This window comes from Phalaenopsis equestris, unplaced genomic scaffold (assembly GCF_001263595.1).
Source record: "Phalaenopsis equestris unplaced genomic scaffold, ASM126359v1 Scaffold000078, whole genome shotgun sequence".
NCBI lineage: Eukaryota > Viridiplantae > Streptophyta > Magnoliopsida > Asparagales > Orchidaceae > Phalaenopsis > Phalaenopsis equestris.
Genome location: NW_018164520.1, coordinates 144,264 through 167,086, shown reverse-complemented (window position 1 = coordinate 167,086; position 22,823 = coordinate 144,264). Strand labels below are relative to the sequence as shown.

The 22,823-nt window shown below is 33.7% G+C and overlaps 1 protein-coding gene across 4 annotated transcripts in view; it reads left to right on the top strand.

The window, feature by feature from the left end:
• LOC110019775 (ADP-ribosylation factor GTPase-activating protein AGD4-like) overlaps positions 1–22,823 on the top strand; it is a 48,053-nt gene that overhangs the window by 14,514 nt on the left and 10,716 nt on the right. For 2 of the 4 annotated variants that reach the window (XM_020717595.1, XM_020717597.1), the window contains exons 5-12: positions 903–965; positions 13,368–13,412; positions 14,404–14,469; positions 14,570–14,617; positions 14,731–14,826; positions 14,910–14,951; positions 15,557–15,772; positions 16,412–16,543. In XM_020717595.1, coding sequence (XP_020573254.1) covers positions 903–965; positions 13,368–13,412; positions 14,404–14,469; positions 14,570–14,617; positions 14,731–14,826; positions 14,910–14,951; positions 15,557–15,772; positions 16,412–16,543 — 708 coding nt within the window. Of the gene's footprint in view, positions 1–902; positions 966–13,367; positions 13,413–14,393; positions 14,470–14,569; positions 14,618–14,730; positions 14,827–14,909; positions 14,952–15,556; positions 15,773–16,411; positions 16,544–22,823 lie in introns of those variants that run through there. The other 2 variants (XM_020717596.1, XM_020717598.1) reach the window with 2 other exon arrangements.

Below are 22,823 nucleotides of genomic sequence, written 5' to 3'. Positions count from 1 at the left end.
GAAGCGGGTGACGGGATTTCGATTCCGGCTGCCGACAGCTTCTTACGGGCGACCCCCCAAACAATCTTTTTCTTTCTCTCTTTTTTTTTGTGCCGACAACGAGTCAGCTTGGCTCACTTACACCCCTACTGGAGAGCTTCTTGGGCTGGTCACTTATATTTTGTTATGTTATCATCGTTATCATTCTTGCCGTTAATTTCATTTCTTCTCTTTGCTACTCTCCACTCATTTATTGCTTGTTATTTAACTGTTTATTTACATGGTTCTGATTCAGCTTTGTTTGTTGCTCGCATCATGATGCTCCTTTGTTTATCTTGTTTTTGAACCGGTGGCTTCCTTCATTGTTTATACATGATAACTAGGTGGAGTGTGATATGAACCAACTCGTATAGATTTTATTATTTTCAACTTAACTCAGTTGAACTATTTCTTTTCATTTGTTTATCTACGATTTTGAGCTAATCATTCACCAAGGGTCTGTGTGGGATCAATTTTGTTTTTCTTTTGTGTTTAAGAATATGTTTGTTTAATGTGTTTTTTTACATATTTATTTTATTTTTATTTATAAAAATAAATTTGTATATTGTTGAAGACATTCAAAATAATTTTTAGGTGTTCTGAGTGTTTAAAAAAAAAAATCACACTTAAATCAAGTAGTCAAATATGTTTATTTCAAATCAAAACATAAAAAAAAAAAAAAAAAAATCATACGTGATCCAGAACAGCCCCTACGTATTGTGTGTGTTCCTGTTCCATTTGTTCGTGTTGCATTCTAGAATGCATCAACTCTGTTTTGTTAATTAAAGAACTTTCACGATGGCTTCTGTGTCATGCAATTGGATGTAATGAAAAGTTAAAGCTTTTCTTTTGTTATTGGATGTTTAATTACTTTTTTAATGCAGGTTGAACACATGCTTAGCGATCGTCTGATGGAGGTCATTAGTGTTGATATGCAAAATATAAAGGTGACCACAGAACTTGGTAATCTGTTTGTAAAACAGTTTAAAATGTCCCGCTAGTCTTACATTCATTTATTAGTGTGATTTTTGATGTAACAGACAATTTTTTTAAATTTCTTAGAGATAGGTTCTCTCAAATTAAATTTGATTCTTGATTTTAATGCAGTATGACAATCAAACTTTCCAGCATTGCGAAATTAAAAAAAATATTCTATAAAATTTGGATCAGTATATCCTCATCAAGTTATGATGGGTATTATATCTATTGAACATTTTTTGAGATGACTTGATGAGTGGTTAATCAAAATTTGTGTTATACTTATCTCAAAGTAAATCATTGAGTAGAAAATCTGTAATAATCAAAATTTTGTCCGAATATGATGAACAATATTTTTTCCAAAAATATATGATATCTGGGTGTTTAAAGGAACTATTTATCCCTCACCAGCGCCTCTTTTATCTATAAACACTGGTAATATAGGAGAGGCTTTGAGTAACAAAATAAATTTAAACATTTTAACAGGGTCAACAGTTGACATGACATTACTTTTAGTGTAGAATAAATTAGAGGGATATTAAGAGTCATAAGTTTGATAATTGCTAATATGCAATAATATTATTTCAATCTTGTTTCTCATGCTATATTTATTGACTTGCATGTGATTCAAATTACTTTTCCTTGTGATTATGTTGATAGTCACAAGCTACGTTATGAATAACCACTATTTATTGGAATATTTACATACATACCACTCGATTTTTATCTATTTACATATCCAACACTATGGCTGTAATCGAGCCGAATCGAGTTGAGTATGTTATGTGATCCAAATTACTTTTCCTTGTGATTATGTTGATAGTCACAATCTACATCATGAATAACCACTATTTATTGGAAGATTTACATACATACCACTCCATTCTTATCTATTTACATATCAAACACTATGGCTGTAATCGAGCCGAATCGAGTCGAGTCGAGTATGTTATGGTTTGGACTTTGCTTGGTCAAATTATAAGTTGTTCATATTCAGTCTGAGTTTGAGATGAGCTTTCACACATATGTTTATATCTTGTTTGCTTAAAATTTTAAATGTTTATACTTGATTTGTATTTGACTATTTTATATTAATTGAAAAGCTAAAAAATTGATCGAGTATTTATATTATCATAAAAAATTAAAATTTTGATTTGTACTTAATTTTTGGTATAAAACTAGAAAATAATTTAATGTTTTAAACGAGTATTTGATTTTTTATATAAATTTATTAACGAGTGATTTTATAAATTTAAATAAATAGGCAATTGAATAGATCAATTCAAATTAGCTTCTAAATAATTTATGTCAAGTATATAAAATAATATATAAGTTGTAAGTAAACTTTTTTGCAATCAACAACAACAACAACAACAACAAGATTTATCCCACTAAGTGGGGTTGGCTACATGAGTCCTTTTTCTCCATTGCGTCCTATTGAATGCCACATTTTCACTTAATTCTAATAAATTAAAATCATTTTTTATGCAATAAGCCCAAGTCTTTCTAGGTCTATACCTGCCTTTTTTAACATAAATCGAATAAAAAACATCTAATATTCTAACCGGATCATCAAATGATCAACGTTTAATGTGACCAAATCATCTAAAACGACTCTCTCTAATTTTGTTCGCCACAGGAACTACACCAACCCTATCATGGATATATTCATTTTACATTTTGTCTATAAGCATAAAGCCACTCATCCACCGAAACATTCTCATCTTGGCAACACTTATCAGCAACACTTAACTTAATTTTATGTTTCTCTTTTAAAAGCCAACATTCTGTGCCGTAGAACCAACATTCTGTGCCTTAGAACATTGCAAGTCTCACCACCATCTTATAAAATCTTGCTTTCAGTCTAAGCAGTACTTTCTATCACACAATAGGCCCAAATCATTCATTCACTTAAACCAACCAACTTGAATTCTACTAATAACATCTCTATCTATTTCACCATCACTTTAAACAATAGACCCGTGATATCTAAAGCATTCACACCTTTTAATACTATGATCACCCTTACAACTCTATCACTAGAGCCACTACTACTAAAGTTACATTCCATGTATTCAGTTTTAGTTCTACTCAAACGAAGGCCTTTAGACTCCAATGTAGACCTCCATAATTCAAGTTTTTCTTGAGCTCTTTCTCTAGCCTTATCCACAAGAAGGATATCATCAGCGACAAGCATACACTAAGGTACATCCTCCTGTAAATGTTCAGTAAGAGCATCCATAACTAAAACAAAAAGGCATGGGCTTAAAACTGATCTCTAATGTAATCCAACTGGAATAGGAAAATATTTGGTCAATCCTCCTGTTCGAACACAAGTAACAACTCTAGTATACATATCTTTAATGACTTGAATATAAGTTATATCAACACCTTTCTTCTCTAGAATTCTCCAAAGGATATCTCTTGGAACTTTATCAGAATTTTTTCTAAATCAATAAAAGAATATGTAGTTCCTCCTTATTCTCTCTGTACTTCTCCATCAAACCTCTTAATAAATGTATAGCTTCCATAGTAGACTTGCCCGACATAAATCCAAACTAATTTTAAGAAATCTATGCAATACGTCTTAAACCTATGTTCAATAACCCTCTCCCATAATTTTAAAGTATGACACATCAATTTAATTGCTCTATAATTTGTACACTCGTGTGTATCTCGTGTGAATCTCCTTTATTCTTAAAAATGAGGACCAAAATACTCTTCCTCCACTCATGCATCTTTTTAGTTCTTAAAATAATATTAAAAAGTTTAGTAAGTCAAGAAACTCCCAAATCTCCTATATTTTTCCACTCTTCAGTTGAGCTATCATCAGGTCCTATAGATTTTTCACCCTTGCCTTTCTTTAAAGCCTCCTCAACTTCTTTTTTTCTAATGCAATGATGGTAAAAATAAAACATTTTATTATTATTAGCAGTATTAAGATCACTACGGTCGATCATATTTTCAAAAATTCATTAAAAAGTTTATCAAAATAACTCCCCCACTTAATATCCTTGTCACTTGCTTAATAGTTTTTGGTATTTTATCTCACATAGAATTTTTAATGCATTTTACTTGAGTTAAATACTTGTGTATCTTCACTTTTTTTTCTATTTGTTTGACTAGTTTATACATATATTTTTCGCTCTCTTTAGTATCTGATATATTATACAAATTACTATAAGTAGAATTTTTAGCGTCACAGATTGTTCTCTTAGACTCCATACGAGTTTTTTTACATTTTTCTCAGTTCTCTAAACTTTTACATTTATACTAATTTCTATAATATAATTTCTCATATTTTATCTTTTCTTGCATATTATTATTCCACCACCAAAATCATGCAGTCAGAACAAAAGATAGACTATTATGGCGAGAGGGACATCTCACCGCAGAGATTCTTTTGTCACTTGTTTAATAATGTTTGTTACTTTTTCTCACAAAAAATTTACCTATTCATGAACATCCCAAATCTTGAAATCTTGAAGTTACTCATAAAAATAATTTATTTGCGTCTTTTAGGTATCTCTATCTAATTTTATGATAATACTTCCTAATATTCTTTATTTTACAACTCTTTATTTTAAAATCAGGAACTAATAATCGATGTTGAGTACTTAAATTCTCACGTGGAATGACCTTACAATCTTTATATTCTTGACGATATCTTCTTCTAAGAAGAAAATAATCAATTTGTGTTTTATTAGATCCATTCTTATAAGTAATAATATGCTCATCTCTTTTCTTGAATAAAGTATTAATAATAACAAAATCATAAGCTAAATCATACATAATATTGCTCTAACTTATTCATTAATCACTTCAAAATTGTAGCCGCCCTGAATATTTCTAAAATCTTATACCACTATACAGACATGTCCATTTAAATCTCCTCCAATAAATTTTTTTTTAAGAGGTATCGTTTGTATTAATTTTCTTAAGTCATGTTAGAATTGTTCTTTAAAACATATATCTAAACCTGCTTGTATATCCTTACTTTTTTTTTTCTATTTGTTTGACTAGTACATATATTTTTCGCTCTCTTTAGTTTATAATATATTATACAAATTATTATTAGCAGAATTTTTAGCGTCACAGATTGTTCTCTTAGACTCCATACGGGTTTTTTACATTTTGCTCAATTCTCTAAGCTTTTACATTTAAACTAATTTTTATAATATAATTTCTCATATTTCATCTTTTTCTTGGATATTATTATTCCACCACCAACTATTTTTATTTATATAAATTTTTCCTTTTGGATTTATATAAATTTTTCCTTTTGGTTGTCCAATTACATCTTTTGTCACTTGTTTAATAATGTGTTACTTTATCTCACATAGAATTTGCTTCTTCATGAACGTCCAAAATCTTGAAAAATCTTGAAATCTTGAAGACTCATAAAAATAATTTATTTGCGTCTTTTAGGTATCTCTATCTAATTTTATGATAATACTTCCTAATATTCTTTATTTTACAACTCTTTATTTTAAAATTCAGAACTAATAATCAATGTTGAGTACTTAAATTCTCACTTGGAATGACCTTACAATCTTTATATTCTCGACGATCTCTTCTTCTAAGAAGAAAATAATCAATTTGTGTGTTATTAGACCCATTCTTTTAAGTAATAATATGCTCATCTCTTTTCTTGAATAAAGTATTAATAATAACAAAATCATAAGCTAAATCATACATAATATTGCTCTAACTTATTCATTAATCACTTCAAAATTGTAGCCGTCATGAATATTTCTAAAATCTTATACCACTATACAGACATGTCCATTTAAATCTCCTCAAATAAAATTTTTTTAAGAGGTATTGTTTGTATTAATTCTCTTTAGTAATGTCAGAATTGTTCTTTAGAACATATATCTAAACCTGCTTGAGTATCTTTACTTTTTTTTCTATTTGTTTGACTAGTTTATACATATATTTTTTGCTCTCTTTAGTATCTAATATATTATACAAATTACTATAAGCAGAATTTTTAGCGTCACAAATTGTTCTCGTAGACTCCATACGAGTTTTTTTTACATTTTTCCCAGTTCTCTAAGCTTTTACATTTAAATCAATTTTTATAATATCGTTTCTTGCATATTATTATTCCACCACCAATTATTTTTATTTATAGAAACTTTTCTTTTGATTGTCTAATTACATATTTTGTCACTTGTTTAATAATGTTTGTTACTTTAGCTTACAAAAAATTTACCTATTCATGAACATCCAAAATCTTGAAATCTTGAATTTACTCATAAAAATAATTTATTTGCGTCTTTTAGGTGTCTCTATCTAATTTTATGATAATAATTCCTAATATTCTTTATTTTACAACTCTTTATTTTAAAATTTGGAACTAATAATCGATGTCGAGTACTTAAATTCTCACTTGGAATGACTTTACAATCTTTATATTCTCGATGATCCTTTCTTCTAAGAATAGTCAAATCCATCTTTTCATCTATAAGTAAAGTGTTGTGTGTAAAAATGGAACTTTAGATGTGAGATAGGTAAATCCATAAGAATTTGGTGTTATGTATGTAATTTTCCCAAAAATCTAATATGGTTTTACATTCTTCATTAATCACTCCAAAATCGTAGTCAATATGAATAGTTCTAAAATTTTTTACCACTATACAGACATGTCCATTTAAATCTCCTCTAATAAATTTTTTTTTTAGAGGTATCGTTTGTATTAATTCTCTTAAGTCATGTCAGAATTGTTCTTTAGAACATATATATCTAAACCTCCTTGTGTATCTTTACTTTTTTTTCTATTTGTTTGACTAGTTTATACATATATTTTTCGCTCTCTTTAGTATCTAATATATTATACAAATTATTATTAGCAGAATTTTTAGCATCACATATTGTTCTCTTAGACTCCATACGGGTTTTTTACATTTTTTTCAGTTCTCTAAGCTTTTACATTTAAACCAATTTTTATAATATAATTTCTCATATTTTATCTTTTTTTGCATATTATTATTCCACCACCAACTATTTTTATTTATAAAAATTTTTCCTTTTAATTGTCCAATTACAACTTTTGTCACTTGTTTAATAATGTTTGTTACTTTATCTCACAAAAAATTTACCTATTCATGAACATCCGAAATCTTGAAATCTTGAAGTTACTCATAAAAATAATTTATTTGCGTCTTTTAGGTATCTATATCTAATTTTATGATAATACTTCCTAATATTCTTTATTTTACAACTCTTTATTTTAAAATTCAGAACTAATAATCAATGTTGAGTACTTAAATTCTCACTTGGAATGACCTTACAATCTTTATATTCTCGACGATCTCTTCTTCTAAGAAGAAAATAATCAATTTGTGTTTTATTAGATCCATTCTTATAAGTAATAATATGCTCATCTCTTTTCTTGAATAAAGTATTAGTAATAAAAAAAATTTAAGCTAAATCAAACCTAATATTGCTATACCTTATTCATTAATCACTTCAAAATTGTAGCCTCCATGAATATTTCTAAAATCTTCTACCACTATAAAGACATGTCCATTTAAATCTCCTCCAATAAAATTTTTTTAAGAGGTATCGTTTGTATTAATTCTCTTAAGTCATGTCAGAATTGTTCTTTAGAACATATATCTAAACCTGCTTGAGGAGCATAAACACTTATAATATTAATAATCTTAGTATTGACAACAATCTTAAAGACTATAATTCAATCTTCAATTCTATTAATTTTTACAACATCATCTTTCAAACTCTTTTCCAATAAGTACGCCTACACCATTCCTAGTGCGATCTTACCTGAATACTAAAGTTTAAAACCTAAGCTATCAATCTCCTTAACTTTTTCTTCAATCCATTTAGTTTCTTGAATAAATATGATATTTATCTTTCTATGAATCATAATATCAAGTAATTCTATTAATTTACCTGTGAGAGTATCTATATCTCAAGATTTTATTCTAATTTTATTTTTATGGACTAGCTTCTTTACCCGTATTCGGTATAGCGGTCCTTGCACACTTTTCACTATATTCAGACCGTACAGTGTGTCACTTCCAAGAGATGCTATAGCATTTACACATTGATCAAAAGGATTCATGTCATGATTTTTCAACAGATTTTACGCTTGTTGTCGACTACCTAACGCAACCCTCCACTTTTCACATTCGAGGTTTGGAACTCAGCAATGACAATATTAAACTTTTTTGCAATCAAATAACATAAATACATACTAACAAATTAGTTTGTTGAAATAAAAGAAATAAAAAAAAGCATTAAATATATGTCCATATTGATATTAAATTATAATATGTTACTATTAAATATACTATTAAATAAATTATAATTAATGAAATTTTATTTAAATAACAAATCATATAAATTCAGAGCATTTAACAAGTTTTTGATATGACACTCAATGTGACACAATGCAGAAAAATGATTCATGAAGACGATCCCACTTAGTGGGATAGAGGCTTGTTGTTGTTGTTGTATTTAATTAGTTATTTGTTGAACAACAAACGAGTTTATTCATGAATCTTAACAAGTGGGTTGGACTATGTTTAAATTTAATTTATTTAAGCTTAGAGTTTTTAAAAAATGATCAAACTTGTTTATTTACTAAGTTGAACAAACATGATCAAGTATTAATCAAGCCGAGTTGAAGTTGTTCATCAAGTGCATTGGTTCATTACAGTCATATCCAACACCTAAACTTCAATGTTTACATATATACCACCTTGCCTATACTTTAAAAGGTGTATTTTGCTTTTTAGAAGGTAAAATAGTGGTACTTTTGATGTGATATGAAAGATTTGGGTGGTATAAATGTAAAAAGTGGGTGGTATAAATGTAAAAAGTAAATTTTAGGTGCTAGATATGTAAATACATAAGAATTGGGTGGTATGTATGGAAATGCCCATTATTTATTTTGCCATTTTTGAATTGCCGTTATCCTGCCTTCTATCTCTTATTAGGGATCCCCAACTTCCTTCAGACTTTCAAAAAAAGCCTAGTACTTTTGATACAGCTTGCTTTGGCTTTTTAACCATGCAAAAGCTAGAGAATTACATATTTGGGTTTCATGACATGGGAGGGTTAGGACAAAATAAGCATTCTGATTTATGGTTATCATTGTAGCATGCTAAAAAATTAATTCTTCAGAATTTCAAAAAAAGTCTGTTACTTTTGAACCTCTAATGACAGCTTGCTTTATTTTTATAACCATGCAAAAGCTAGGGAATTACATATTTGGGTTTTGATGACATGGGAAGGTTAGAAACAAAATAAGCATTCTGATTTAAGGTTATCATTGTAGCATGCTGAAAAATTAATGTTAAAAGTAAAAATTAGAGGGAGAGCAGAGTGGTGAGTATAATATTTGCCTTTACTGCTTTTCACCCTAGAAAGAATGCCATTTTTAATATCCGATTACTGGAGAAATAAAAGGTGGGCAATAACAATGTCTTGAATAAGAGAAGTCTTGATTTCTATACTATGAAATACATCGTTTAGATATTAGAAAAATGAACTTGAAGCAGCGAACGCCGTTTCGAACTTGGGGTATAAACAAGTCAAGCTTGAGTGAACTTATAGGATGTTTACCTTGGGTCGTTTAGTGTACAAGCCAAAATTTAATGTTTGTGGTAGACTCAGTAACTTATCAAGTAGAGCATGAGCTTTTTTTCAAATAGAAAATGTCGTATAAATTTTAGAATATACATATTGCCACTTAAATTTATACATATACATATAAGCACATAAATATAGGCGCAGATGTGCATACATATACATTTTTTATTGTATAATTCAAACTTAAAAAAATCAAACCATGCCTTATTTGTGTTTGGCTTGTTAAATATACAAGCTTATAAACACTAACTGAATTTGAGCTTATTATCGAGCTGAATATGATTTAACATGAAAAACAAGCTTTTATGATAGCTTTCAGTCATCCATACTTCAGTATCGAGAAAGCCATTAATTGTCCACTGCCAACCATATATTTTTTTTTCTAGAGAATCGAATAATGTAGAACATGACTTTGATTGGGGAAGTACTTTTTCTGATACAATAAATCTTGTTCTGCAACACCCCCCCTCAAGCTTGATTTTTGACATTAAATAATTTGAGCTTGTCTATAATTTTTTTGGATAGTGGAATCGTCAATTCTTTGGTCAATATATATGTAGTTTGTTTTTAGGAGACAATATAGGAAATATAGTTTTCCTTTTTCTGTTTTTTTTTCTCTATTAAAACGTCGACCTTGACTTGTATATTCTAAGAATTCCTTCAGTCGACCTTCCTTTACAATATACTCTTACAACGCCATAACATTCTCATCGTCCCTGGTCTTGCAATTGTGGCTATTATGTTTAAAAAATATTTTGGCTCTGAGCAACTATTACCACATGGTACCGAGCATGATCGCCAAGATTTGATATTGAGTGAGACAGCCAAGCCCGGTCCATTTCTGGAGCATTTCAGGGATTGCCCCCGAAGAGCAGGCCAGTCCCCTTCGGGTCTACTATTTACGAGATATCTAGGAGTTGAATTAGGATATGTTGTGATGAAATCTGTTAGACAATTTTTAATCTAGTTTTATGACATTAGAGGTTTTTTCCTTAAATTTTTCTCAATACTTTTCCTTTTGTAAGTGGTATGCCTTAGCTTGTTTGAGAATAAATGGTAGTTTTCTTCAATGCCTGATGATCCTCGATATCATTATTGGCTATCTCATCTCTTCTGTTTTCCACGGGAGAGCTGGTTTTCATCTTATTTTTCTCTTCTACATCATTGTTACTCCCATATTTATGCTCTTTATTATTCTGCTGGAACATCCCCACTTCCTTTGTGGATCTTGGAACATCATTTAGGAACTTAGATCAGTGGCATTCAGTATCAGAACCATACGCCTTAAACCTTCAGGGATTCATTAACCTCCATTCCAAATCCCAAATCCATATAACCTAAATTATACACTTACACAAGACCCCCTTCTTCACCCTATGCCTAGCTCCTCTCACCTTTGGCCTGTTGTGGTATATATATCTATAATAATAGAAGAACGATAGAGAAATAGAACGAGAAAAATTCACACTAGAAAATAGTAAAACAACGGAACACACAGATTTACGTGATTCAGCAAATTGTCTACGTCCACGGAGTTGCAGAGTATTTTAATACTTGAGGAATTTACACCAGTTGATCGTTTCAACTTACAAGAGGAATCTCTACTTTCTTTCTCTCTCTTCTTTTCTCTCTGCACCGAGATACACCGAAGAAGATAAACTTACAAGAATTACAAGAAAAATAAACCATTTCTCTTCTGCCAAAAGCCACCAAGAAGAAGCCGAGGGAGAACAATCTTTTTCTTTTTCTTTCTTCTGCCGCAAGGAACCACTGCACTTCTTTTACTCTCTCTCTCAGCTTTCGGCCGCAAGCCTTCTGTAGCAGTCTATCGTAGAAGCAGTTGATCATGGCAAGGAAGATGTTGTTCTGTTCGTGACTTATAACAAGCGAAGAGGTGCTTCACTCTGCTGAAACAGGGAAGGCGGGAACGGGCGTAGGTGTGAACAACTTGCGACAGCAGGGAGCGGGAACTGTTCGCGATGTTTTGCGACAGAGGAGTGGGGTCAAGACCTTTCGCGGGAGTGGGAACTGGCGGACGAGTGGACCGGGCTCCATCCAACATGGCCAACCCATAAACCAGCTAAAACCTACCTTTACTGAAATCCTAAGTGGGTAACAAATTATTAGGCCGCCAAGGAGAAATGCCCAAAGAAACGTTTAAGAGCTTATCATGAAGGTTATGCATTTAGAAATCCTTCAATTGCAGTGTGGACTTGTTGATTTTGTGAGAAGACAACATTATTAGTCACCATAAGACATAATGGTGACCAATCGACAATAGAAGAGGAAGAAAACCCCTTCCACCAAGAGGCTTCAAGTGATGAAGAACCAATCTCTCACCAATTCAGCATTGAGCATCGAAAAAGAGCAATTTTCAGGTGTAGATTGATTTATTAGCTTCTGATGGCCCTATTGATTTAGACAAATTCATTGAATGACTCCGAACAATAGAACAAAATTGAGTACAAAGACATTCTGACAGAAGGGTTAAATTTGTTGCTATTTAAACTCATTAAGAGTGTGTACTTATAGTGATATAACCTGAAGTGCTTGCGCTAGCGTGAATGAAATAACAATATTTATACTTGGTTTAAAATGAAGGAGATGCAACACAAATATCTCCCTGTTTTGTACAAACAAGTTGCCTTTTTGAGGCTTCACTATTTACATCTCATGTCTTCCTTTACACTAGATCCTTTTTATAATCTATGCAAACATCTCATAGCTGACCTTGTTTAATCCATCATATCACATTAGGAATTTGCTTGAGGCATAGCATCTAGTTTAGTCGATCAATTTGATGAAATAGTATGAGTTGTTGATTTGTAAGAATTAAGCATAGTTGTTCGATTTAAGTCATTGGAGCATGTCTTGGTTTCTTCATGTTGCCTAGTATACGGCTGATTACTTTGATAACGGTTGACTCTAGTTAGTTTCTAGCATTCTTGTTAAGTAGTCATCCTCTTGTTTCTGATTTGAGGTACATCAGTTCCAACGTCAGACTTTTCTTTGAAAATGGTACTTGGCTGGGGAATGCCGCCCAAGAATATGATTTCACTTTTTGGTGCTGTTTCTTGTGCCATACTCTCAAGTGCATGGCTTCTTTTTGGCTCTTCTTAGGTTGCCCCATATATGGTTTTCACGTTTCCAAGAAAGAAACCATTTTTTTTCATTCTCAACATAGTTGTTTTACTGTTATATATTTTATATCCAAGATTATCAACTTCCCTCAGAATTCAAAGAAGTCTATTTTGAAGCTGCTATTGGCTGTTTGCTTTGATTTCTTAGCTATAGTATGGCTGGAAGATGGTGTATTTGGTTTTCCAGAATATGCTGGTTCAGAACACATGAGGACGTCGTATTGCATCTCGCCATTTAAATAGATACATTTTTCATGTATATGCTAGCATTTTGGTGTTGCCTGAATGTATTTATGTAATGGTTAAGCACAGGGTTTAAGGTGTATGGGTGTTTAATCACTTTTTACTTTTTACGCATAATTTTACTTAGTCAATGGGCAAGTGCATATATACATTTATTTATTTATTTTCCACGAGTTCATATATATATATATATTTCAAGAGCCAACAAATTCCTTATTCTTTAGAATTTGAGGATATTTACATTGTTACAAACACTTATGATTTGGTAGTATCTATTTCATGAAAATTCTTACATGACATTCTCAACTGGGAGCCAGAATGTCTAAATCATAAAAAAGGTTTGATTTGTGCTTGAAAATTTTGTAGGATTGTCGCCGAAGGTTTGATAAGGCTTCATCAAGTTATGATCAGGTACTATTTTTCTTTTATTGGCTTGAACTTTCTTTTTTTTTTTTTTTTGAAGTCTTTCAATCATGCCAAGATAGCCTTGACGTTTCTTAGATTCTAGAGTGGCATTTTTCTTCAACACTTAGTAGTGCTTTTGGTTTTCGCTATGAGATTATTGTCATCAGGTACATCTATTGTTTAATGCCATCTATGAGTACAATGAAAATGGTAAACAAATTTGAACATTTCTCGAACTTCTATGTTCACTTTTGATGGTGCTTGATGAAATATGTTTAATCAATGCTAATCCAGGGTTTCCGATCTGAATCTGTTTGTCCAATCTAGATCATCCACAACATCGATCTCAGAGCATTTATATTAATTCAAATGCCCTATTAAGATCTACTTTTTTACAACACTATTCTCAGTACTCGAGATCTTCTACTCCTAAACTCAACTTTTTTGTGCCTGTTCTCTCTCAGAGGAATGGTTCCATGATTTTAGAAAACAATGAAATGAACCATTAAGTAGGAGCGACATACTATTGTTGAAATTTAAGCTTATTCAACTGAGATATATACTTCACAAAATGTGCTAAGAATAAGAAAAACACAGAAGACCAAGTTCAGCTGTGATGTGCATGACAGATCACACATGAAATATTTACATGAAATGTCTACTACATCTAAATACTAACCAAGTGGAAGGGATGATGGATTTTAGGACTATTTCAACTATAGTGTAATTGTGACATTGATATTTAAAATTTATTGATTATATTTAGATTTACAGCTTCTATATGCATATAATTTTGAGCAGTTGTCTTGAGGTTGTTTGAAAGTCAATGGTTACATTATGGTTGTTTCTAATTTATCCTTAAATCGTATTCTTCATGACAGTCATGGATTTTAGTTTTACCTGATCTGTGCTTTTTGTGGCTTTATCGACTGGTGTATTTTTCATTAAAATTTAACACTTGGGACATCAGGTGCTTACTTAAATTAGATTTTGTTAGGTACGTGATAAATTCATGTCTCTTAAGAAGGGCTCCAAAAAAGACGTGGTCACGGAACTTGAAGAGGTAAGTCCTTCTCAAGATGTTTCATTTTTGATAAAAAAACTCAATGTCTTATTTAGTATCTAATTTATTTGTTGAACTGTCTTTTTTTTTTCACTTTCAGGATCTACACAACTCAAAATCATCTTTTGAAAGATGCCGGCTTAACCTAGTATGTTCTATCTTTAAGTTTTTTCATTATAGAGAATCTCGAATGTTTTAATTTTATAATTATCATTATCCCTACCTTTTTTTTTTTGAATTTGTGTGTTTTAAGGAATTCAGGTTAACGCTCTTGCTAGTTTTGACGCAAAGAAGAAGTATGAGTTCCTTGAATCTATTAGTGCAGTAATGGATGCTCATCTGAGATATTTTAAGCAGGTTTTTGTTTGCTCATTACCAAATGTTTGCCTTTGATTTGCAATATTTGGTTTCTCGTACTTTAATATCTTTTCATGGGACAGGGGTATGAGCTGTTGAACCAATTGGAGCCTTTTATTCATCAGGTAAAATATTAAGAGGCATTTACATGCATACCACACAATTCTTATATATTTACATTTCTAACACCTATACATTCATATTTACATGTAGACAACTTAAGGGTCTGTTTGGGGCAACTGCAGTTTATTGGATAATCTGTTGATAAGCAAATTAAAAATAATCTGCTGATAAGCTAGGTGTGGTGACTATTAAAAATTTTTATTTTTCTGGAAAAGTCAAACCGTTGCCAGAAAGCTGCCACCGCACGTTGTTTTCAGCGTTTTGAAAACGCATAAGTTGTCAAAACGCAGTTTACCCAAACATGCGAGGTGCGTTTTCAAAATGCCACCACACCAAATAAACTGCCCCAACCAGACCTTAAGTTTTTAACATCACATAAAAATACCACTCATTACCTTTTCAAAAGTGGAATATATCTTTTCATGTATAGGTTTATGACCCCAAGGTGTTATAAGTGTAAATTTCAAACTTCAGGTATTAAATATGTAAATACATAAGAATTGTGTGGCATGTATGTAAATTCACCAAACATAAATTTGGCTGGAGTAACGTCACTCCCTATCATCGCCCCACACATTTTGTAAAACTTTTCTTGGTCTGCAAGTAGGTTTTAGCATATGCACAACAATCAAAGGAAATGGCCAATGCTGAACAAGACAAACTTGAAAGGAGGATTCAGGAGTTCAGGACTCAGGCTGAGCTGGCGAGCTTAAGAGCATTAAGCCATGCAGAAACCTCAACAAGTGGCGATGGTAATCTTTTAGCTGGCAGTAATTCATACAAAAGTATAGAAGCTCTAATGCTATCTGCTGCAAATGGACCGGTATTGGTTATTCTGAGCTAGCTTTAACTCCTGCCTTTTGATTTATCTTCTTCTTCGCTACACTTTTGACATCTGTTTTAACCGTTTATGACAGTTTAGGGTGAGCATTCAGTCAATCAGTTTAGATGATTTGGTTTTAAAATTGATCAAATTGACTGTAACCAAAATCTAAAACTTGAAAAACCAAATCAATCGAAATTTTGATAATACCAAACAAACCGAATGAATTTAATCCGGTTTAAACTATTCTGTTATGAACAAACCAAAATTTAGTTGTTATTTGGAGATTGTTTATGAACGAACATCAAGATTTACATATCTTACATGTATAATATCGATTTAATTTCATGAAACCTCCAGATAAATTCAAATTTTTGGTTTTTTAGTTTGTTCGGTAAAATGGAAATTAAGACCGCACCAAAAACTGAAAAACAAATCTTGTGGTTTTAAAAACAAAAAAAAAAACGAAATGCATTTTTAAAACTGGACCGAATCTACCAAACTTGTTTGGTTTAGTTTTTTGATTTGGCCGAATAATGCAAACACCATTCACAGGGTAGTTCTTTTTTATTCAGTTGAGATTTGTTGCTTCTGAATTGGTTTGATAGGGTGCTGTTTTACCATTCTTTCATCTTCCAGGTTCAAACAATAAAGCAAGGATATCTTCTGAAACGCTCATCTGGTTTGAGAGCAGAATGGAATAGAAGGTTTTTTGTGCTTGATAGTCATGGGGCATTGTACTACTACAGACACAAGAACAACAAACATCTGGTATTTTATATGGTTTAGTATACTTTATCATCTAATCTTTAATCCTAATCATGTTTCTGACATCTTCCTATTGATTGTGCCATGTTGGTTTGTTAAACCAGGCTGCATATTGTTTTGAGCACGTATATGCTTCAAACATAATCATGCCATCATGTACGTGATGTTTTAGAGATTTCTGCCCATCATGACATATTTTTTTTACACTAAATGAGGTTATGATGGATGTCTAGCTAAGTGTTATTTCTTCACCAACTTAAGATGCTTTTGCTATTCTTATATTGTGATGATTACATAAATGATTGTTTGGGCAGAGCCAACCCCTCCTCGCAAGCCTTTCAATGTTTAAGAGAAAAGTTGGGAAGTTTTTCTTTAGGGGGATTAGATTTATTAGTTAACCATATTTTCTTTGATTAAAATTTATTTAGATCGTGGGTCCAAGTGTTTTTGTGGACAAGAGCATTTATAGTGAATTTTCTCTCACTCATAGGAGAGCACTTTTGAATAAAGAAGGTTGTTTTGGATAATATTTAGACTTGATTTCAATATGTTTGAAGTTAATTAATGAGAACTCAATCAAGATACGATGGTTCTGTCAACTTGACTATCAACTTGACTGCGCTAACCTATCTATTTTCTTAAAGTTAGAGGGCTATATGCTATAATTAACATCTAGATAATTTGATTAGCAACTATGTGCTGACCCTAACTTAGCTTCGTCACTTAAACTATGTTGGAAATGTTTGTATGGTTGGCGTTTGAGGTTGGAATCAATTTATTTATTGTTAGGGGGCCTGCCATTTTAATTTCATTGAATAATATAGAGGAACAAAGCATCACCTTTGGCAGTTTGGATGTACTAGAATGACCAATACGAGGTTAGAGGCATGACTTGATCATAAATTATTTAGGAGTGTCTTCTTAACTCTAAGAAGCCTGTTTTTTATGCATATGAGATTCAAATGGTAGGTGTGGTTTTAGTTGACAGAATTGATTTTGATTGGTGGTCGTATTAGCATGAGAGCTCACCTAAGTTTAGGTTGGGTTTGTGCTTGGAGCCATTGGAGGGGTTGAGGTTCGATTTAATGTGTTTGTTGGCATTTTTCCGTACCAAATTGATAGGGATGGAACTTAGATTTGCTAAAGACCTTGACGCGAGTGTCTGCCTGTTATGTGGGACATCTAGGCGCATCCAAATTTTTGAAGAGTCGGCCGACCCTCCAAGCCAGGAAACTGCTGGCCAATTGGAGCGGTGTCACTCCTAAATATCTAGGGCATATATATTTCGCCTTTGTTGTGTTTAGGCTTCTGTTTTTTGCTGTTTATTTCTGGACCACCGCAAGCATCTCTCTTTTTCTTTCTAGAGCTTTATCCAAGGGTTCCGAGTGTTGCTTCTACTATATCTCATTTCCGAGATAGTGTTTATCTTTCTAATGCCATCCTCATCCCTTTCCTACACCAGTTTACTTCCCCTAGCCACCCACCTTGCTGCCACCCCGAAGAAAAATCACCCAACTGATGTTTTTCCTCATCACGACGGCCTGCCGGTCTCAACTCAACCTTTCCAGTCAGCCCCTCCTTCCTCCTTGCTGCCGTCACCTAGAAACGCCTTTTCCGCTGCTCTTTAATTACTACAAAGCCCCAAAAATTTCGCAAACCTGCTGTTTTCCCTTCCCTCTTGCTGCGCCATCTTCCAAACCCCTAGCCGACATCGCCAACACCATCGATCCAACCCTAGTTCTAGGTTGTGTATTGTGTTTGTTGCAATTTCAGATTTTTACTTGTGTTGTTGCAATTTTCTATTTGAATTCAGCAATAATATTTGTATTTTATCGGTGTTTGGTTAAACTCCAGTGCCATTTGGTATCAAAGTTAGTCTATCTTAGGGTTATCACACTTCACCCAAAAACCCTTTCCCCTCTTGTTGATTTTACAAATCAGCCATCAAATTTTTTTCTCATTCTAAACCGCCTCACACGCCCCCTTTCACCTCCCAAATCTAAACCCTTTCCATGCCACCAAGGAGACAAGTGTCGGATGCCATTCAAGAACTTACCATTGAAGAGATGCAATGGGAAATTCGCCGATTTCAGCAAAGACTCGCTAAATAGAGAAATCACTGTTAATTGAGATAATAGGATTCATGGAGACGACGAAAGTTGAACCCTTTCTATAGAGAGGATTCCAGTGAAGTGGAGAATTAGGCTACAACGTTTGAAGATTCAGTATCAGAGGAGGCCAAGGGATAGGGTTACTTTTGGAGGATGGTGAGATCTCGGAGTGAAGATACACTTATCAAATTTTCTAGGGAAGAATCAATTCAAATGACTTCATTGTTTGGTTGCAAACTATCGAAATGATTTTTTAGTACAAGAATGTGCCAATTGATAGGAGAGTGATATTTGCAGTTATAAAGTTGAAAAAGAGTGCCTCTGTATAGTTAAATAATCTGAAGAGAGAGAGAGAAGTCGGAACAATATCACTAGTTGGGAGAAAATGGAAGAGATAAATAGGAAGTACCTCTTCCTATACTAACGTCAAAATATGTTAAAACTACACCACCTACAACAAAGACAATTATCATTAAAGTTCACGACAGAGTTTGAGCAGTTTATGCCGAAATGTGAGCTGCCAAAGCCAATTGAGCACATTAAAGCAAGATTTTTGGGAGTTCTAAAGTCATCCACCAATAATGTTGTTAAGCTACAACCTTGTTAGTCATTGGGTGATGTTCAGACCTTGACAATGAAGGTGGAGATAATAGAAGCAGAGCAGACACCCACCTCCATTCAACGACCATCTTGAGCTGGACGTAGCAATAGGAGCACACCTGGGGGAGTTGTGAAGACTAGGCAGGGGAATGACAACTGATTAATGTGGGAAAAAGCCTGAGAATTGTAGCACGCCTAGCACAGTTCCAGCTAGGAAATTCTTTAGGTGTCTTGGATACAAATACATTCCCTACAAGTAGTGTTGTTTTTTTCACCGACTAGGGTACAGTGGAGAAGGTGAGTGAGGAGGTAGCAAAAGAGAGCAGGGTGAGGAGTATCGACTTTATGGAGATGAGGGTGAGATGTTAATTGTGAGGAGGGCTCTACACAATGAACCAAAGAAGGTTCACTCTTGATTGAGACAACATATTTTCGCACCGTTTACTGTGAGAGAAAATCTACGCGACATTGTTATTGATGGAGGGAGCTTTGAGAATGTGGTTTCAACTTTTATGATAAAGAAGTTGGGTTTGGCTCCTCAGAAGCATTCTCAACCCTATTCTCTAACCTAGTTTAAGAAGGGGAATGGTATATGTGTGGATCAACAATGTTTGGTAGAGTTCTCTATTGGGGAATAACTGAAGGATCAGATGTGTTGTGACGTTGTGCTCGTGAATGTCTGTCACATTTTATTGGGAAGACCGTAGCAGTCTGATCGTGAGACTCAACATGATGGGTTCAAAAACACTTATACATTCACGAAGGAGGGGAATCACAATTTTTTTGCCTTTTAGTCATTCCGGAGGAGCAGACACTCACGTTACAGAAGAAATTGTGGCCCCACGTGCCACCTTTTTGCAGTCAGCACGGGAGGCCCTAGTGGTGGTGGCCTTAGTCATCTTAGAGGGGACTAAGGAGGAGCCCGAGCTACTAGAGATGATGCAAGCACTACTAGACGACTTCCAAAATTTGATGACCGATAGCTTACCCGAGGGACTACCACCACTTAGAGACATTCAACAAACTATATATCTTGTCCCTGAACCGGTGTTACCTATCAGACTTGCTTACAGATTAAGTCTAATTGAGTACGAGAAGTTGCAACGACAGGTGCAAGATCTTATTGCTAGAGGGTTGCTGAGGGAGAGCACCAGTCCATGTGTTGTTTTTGCTTTGATGGTTCTTAAAAGGGATAGTTCATGGAGGATGCATATTGATAGTCGAGCTATCAATAAAATCACCATTAAGTACATATTTTTTGTACCTCGCCTGGTTGACTTATTGGATCAGTTGCATGGAGCCGTTGTCTTTTATAAAATTGATTTGTGCAGTGGATATCAACAGATTAGGATGAGGTCAGGGGATGAATAGAAGGCCACCTTCAAGACCAGAGATAAGTTATATGAGTGGATATTCATTCCCTTTGGGCTATTTGGCACACCTAACACTTTCATGAGGCTGATGAATCATGCATTCTAGGCTTACATTGGAAAGTTTGTAGTTGTAACTTTGAGGAAATCTAGTCTAAAACAAATCTAAGGAGTACTTGTATCATCTAAGAATGGTCATTGGGGTTCTTTGGTTGCAGAAGTTATATGCACACTGGAAGAAGTGTGACTTTATGACAACATATATATACTTTTTAGGTATATCAAATCCAATGAACCTTATAACTATAGAGGCTATTGTGAGTTCAATACTCCCACAGGACTTACAGAGCTGAGACAATTTTTGGTACTGACATCCTTGTATAGGAGATTCATCAGGAGCTTCAACACCATTACGACTCCCCTGATAGAGCTCTTAAAAGGAGAGCAGTTTCAGTGGACAAAGGTAGCTCAGTCCAACATTGACATCTTCAAGAAGAAAGTAATTTGGGCCTTAGTATTAGCTCTACGAGATTTTAGTTAGTTGTTTTAGGTAGAATGAGATTTTTCTAATATAGGGATTGGAGCAGTATTGAGCTAGGGTTGACACCCCATAGGCTTCTTTAGGGAAAAGTTGAGTGACTCATGGAGGAAGTATTTAACATCTGATAAAGAGTTCCATGCTATTGTGAGAGCTTTTAATCATTGGAGTCACTACCTATTGAATAACGATTTTATCTTATTCACGGATCATAAGGCTCTGAGGTTCTTGAATCATTAGGTCAAGTTGAAGGGCAAATATGCTTCCTAGGTTGAGTTTGTGGCATAATTTCAGTTTGTGCTCAAGCACAAGGTAGGGAGTCGGGTATGAGTAGCAAATGCCTTGAGTCATCACCACTTACTACTAATCACCTCCATGCAGGCTAGAGTTGTGGGATTCGAGATGGTGAAGGAGCTATAAGAGTCAAATAAGGACTTCAAGGAGATTTGGGATTTAGTGTCAGGAGAGACCTATAGAACACTACCACAAATTTGATGGCTATCTATTCCACCATAACAAGTTGTGTCCCTAAATTTTCGTTGAGAGAGTCTATCATACATGAGAGTCACAACGGGGGATTAATATGTCATTTTAGCATAAACAAGACACTCGTGAGGGAATATTTTTTTCCGGCCTAGACTAACGAGATTTGTGGAGAGGTATGTCAGGCAGTGCAGTGTTTGACATCTAACAAAAATCAGAAGACAGAATATAGGACTATACACACTATTACCAGTACCACAAACTATGTATGGATGTTAGTATGGGTTTCATTGTGGGTCTTCCTAGGACACAGAGGAATAAGGATTTGGTGATGATAATGGTTGACAGGTTCTTGAAGATAGCTCGTTTCGTACCTTGCCACAGGATAATAGATGCATCACGTGTAGTTGACTTGTATTTCAGGGAGATAGCGAGGATCAGCATCAGGAGAGTCCTACAGGACAGTACCATGGATCTGATGACTATATGTTCCCCTGAACAAATTGTGTCCTCAGATTTTCATTGAGAGAGCCATCATATAGTAGAGTCACAATGGGGGATTAACCGATTATTTTGGCTGTGACAAGACAGCTGCACCTGTAAGGTAACATTTTTTTTTGGCTTAGACTGATGAGAGATGTGGAGAGGAATGCCAACCAGTGCAGAGTTTGTCATCAGTCAAAAGCTTGAGAGTAGAATACAGGGCTATACACACCATTACTAGTACCAGAGGCACCATGGGTGGATATTAGTATGAATTTTATCGTTGGGTCCTCTTAGGTCAACAAAATAAGGATTTGGTGATGATAGTGGTTGATAAGTTCTCGTAAGTGGCTCATTTCGTACCTTGTTGCATGATATAAGAGCTATCACATGTAGCTGACTTGTATTTCAGGGAGATAGTGAGACTGCATGGGATACCATTGCTTCTAATAGAGATGTCAAGTTTCCGAGTCGCTTTTGGATGATCTTATGGAGGAAGCTTGGTACTAAGCTTCAGTTCAACTCAGCAGCTCACCCACCGACAAATGGTCAAAGCAGTGCTTAAAACCAAAATTCTTACCTAAGTCCAAAATATCCTCTAATCTTCTCCTTTCCCTTCTGCCCTAACTCATCAAAGCTCTCTGTTTCACGGACTGGAGTTACGGAAAATGAATGAATGGCTGAGTTAGTGCTTTAAT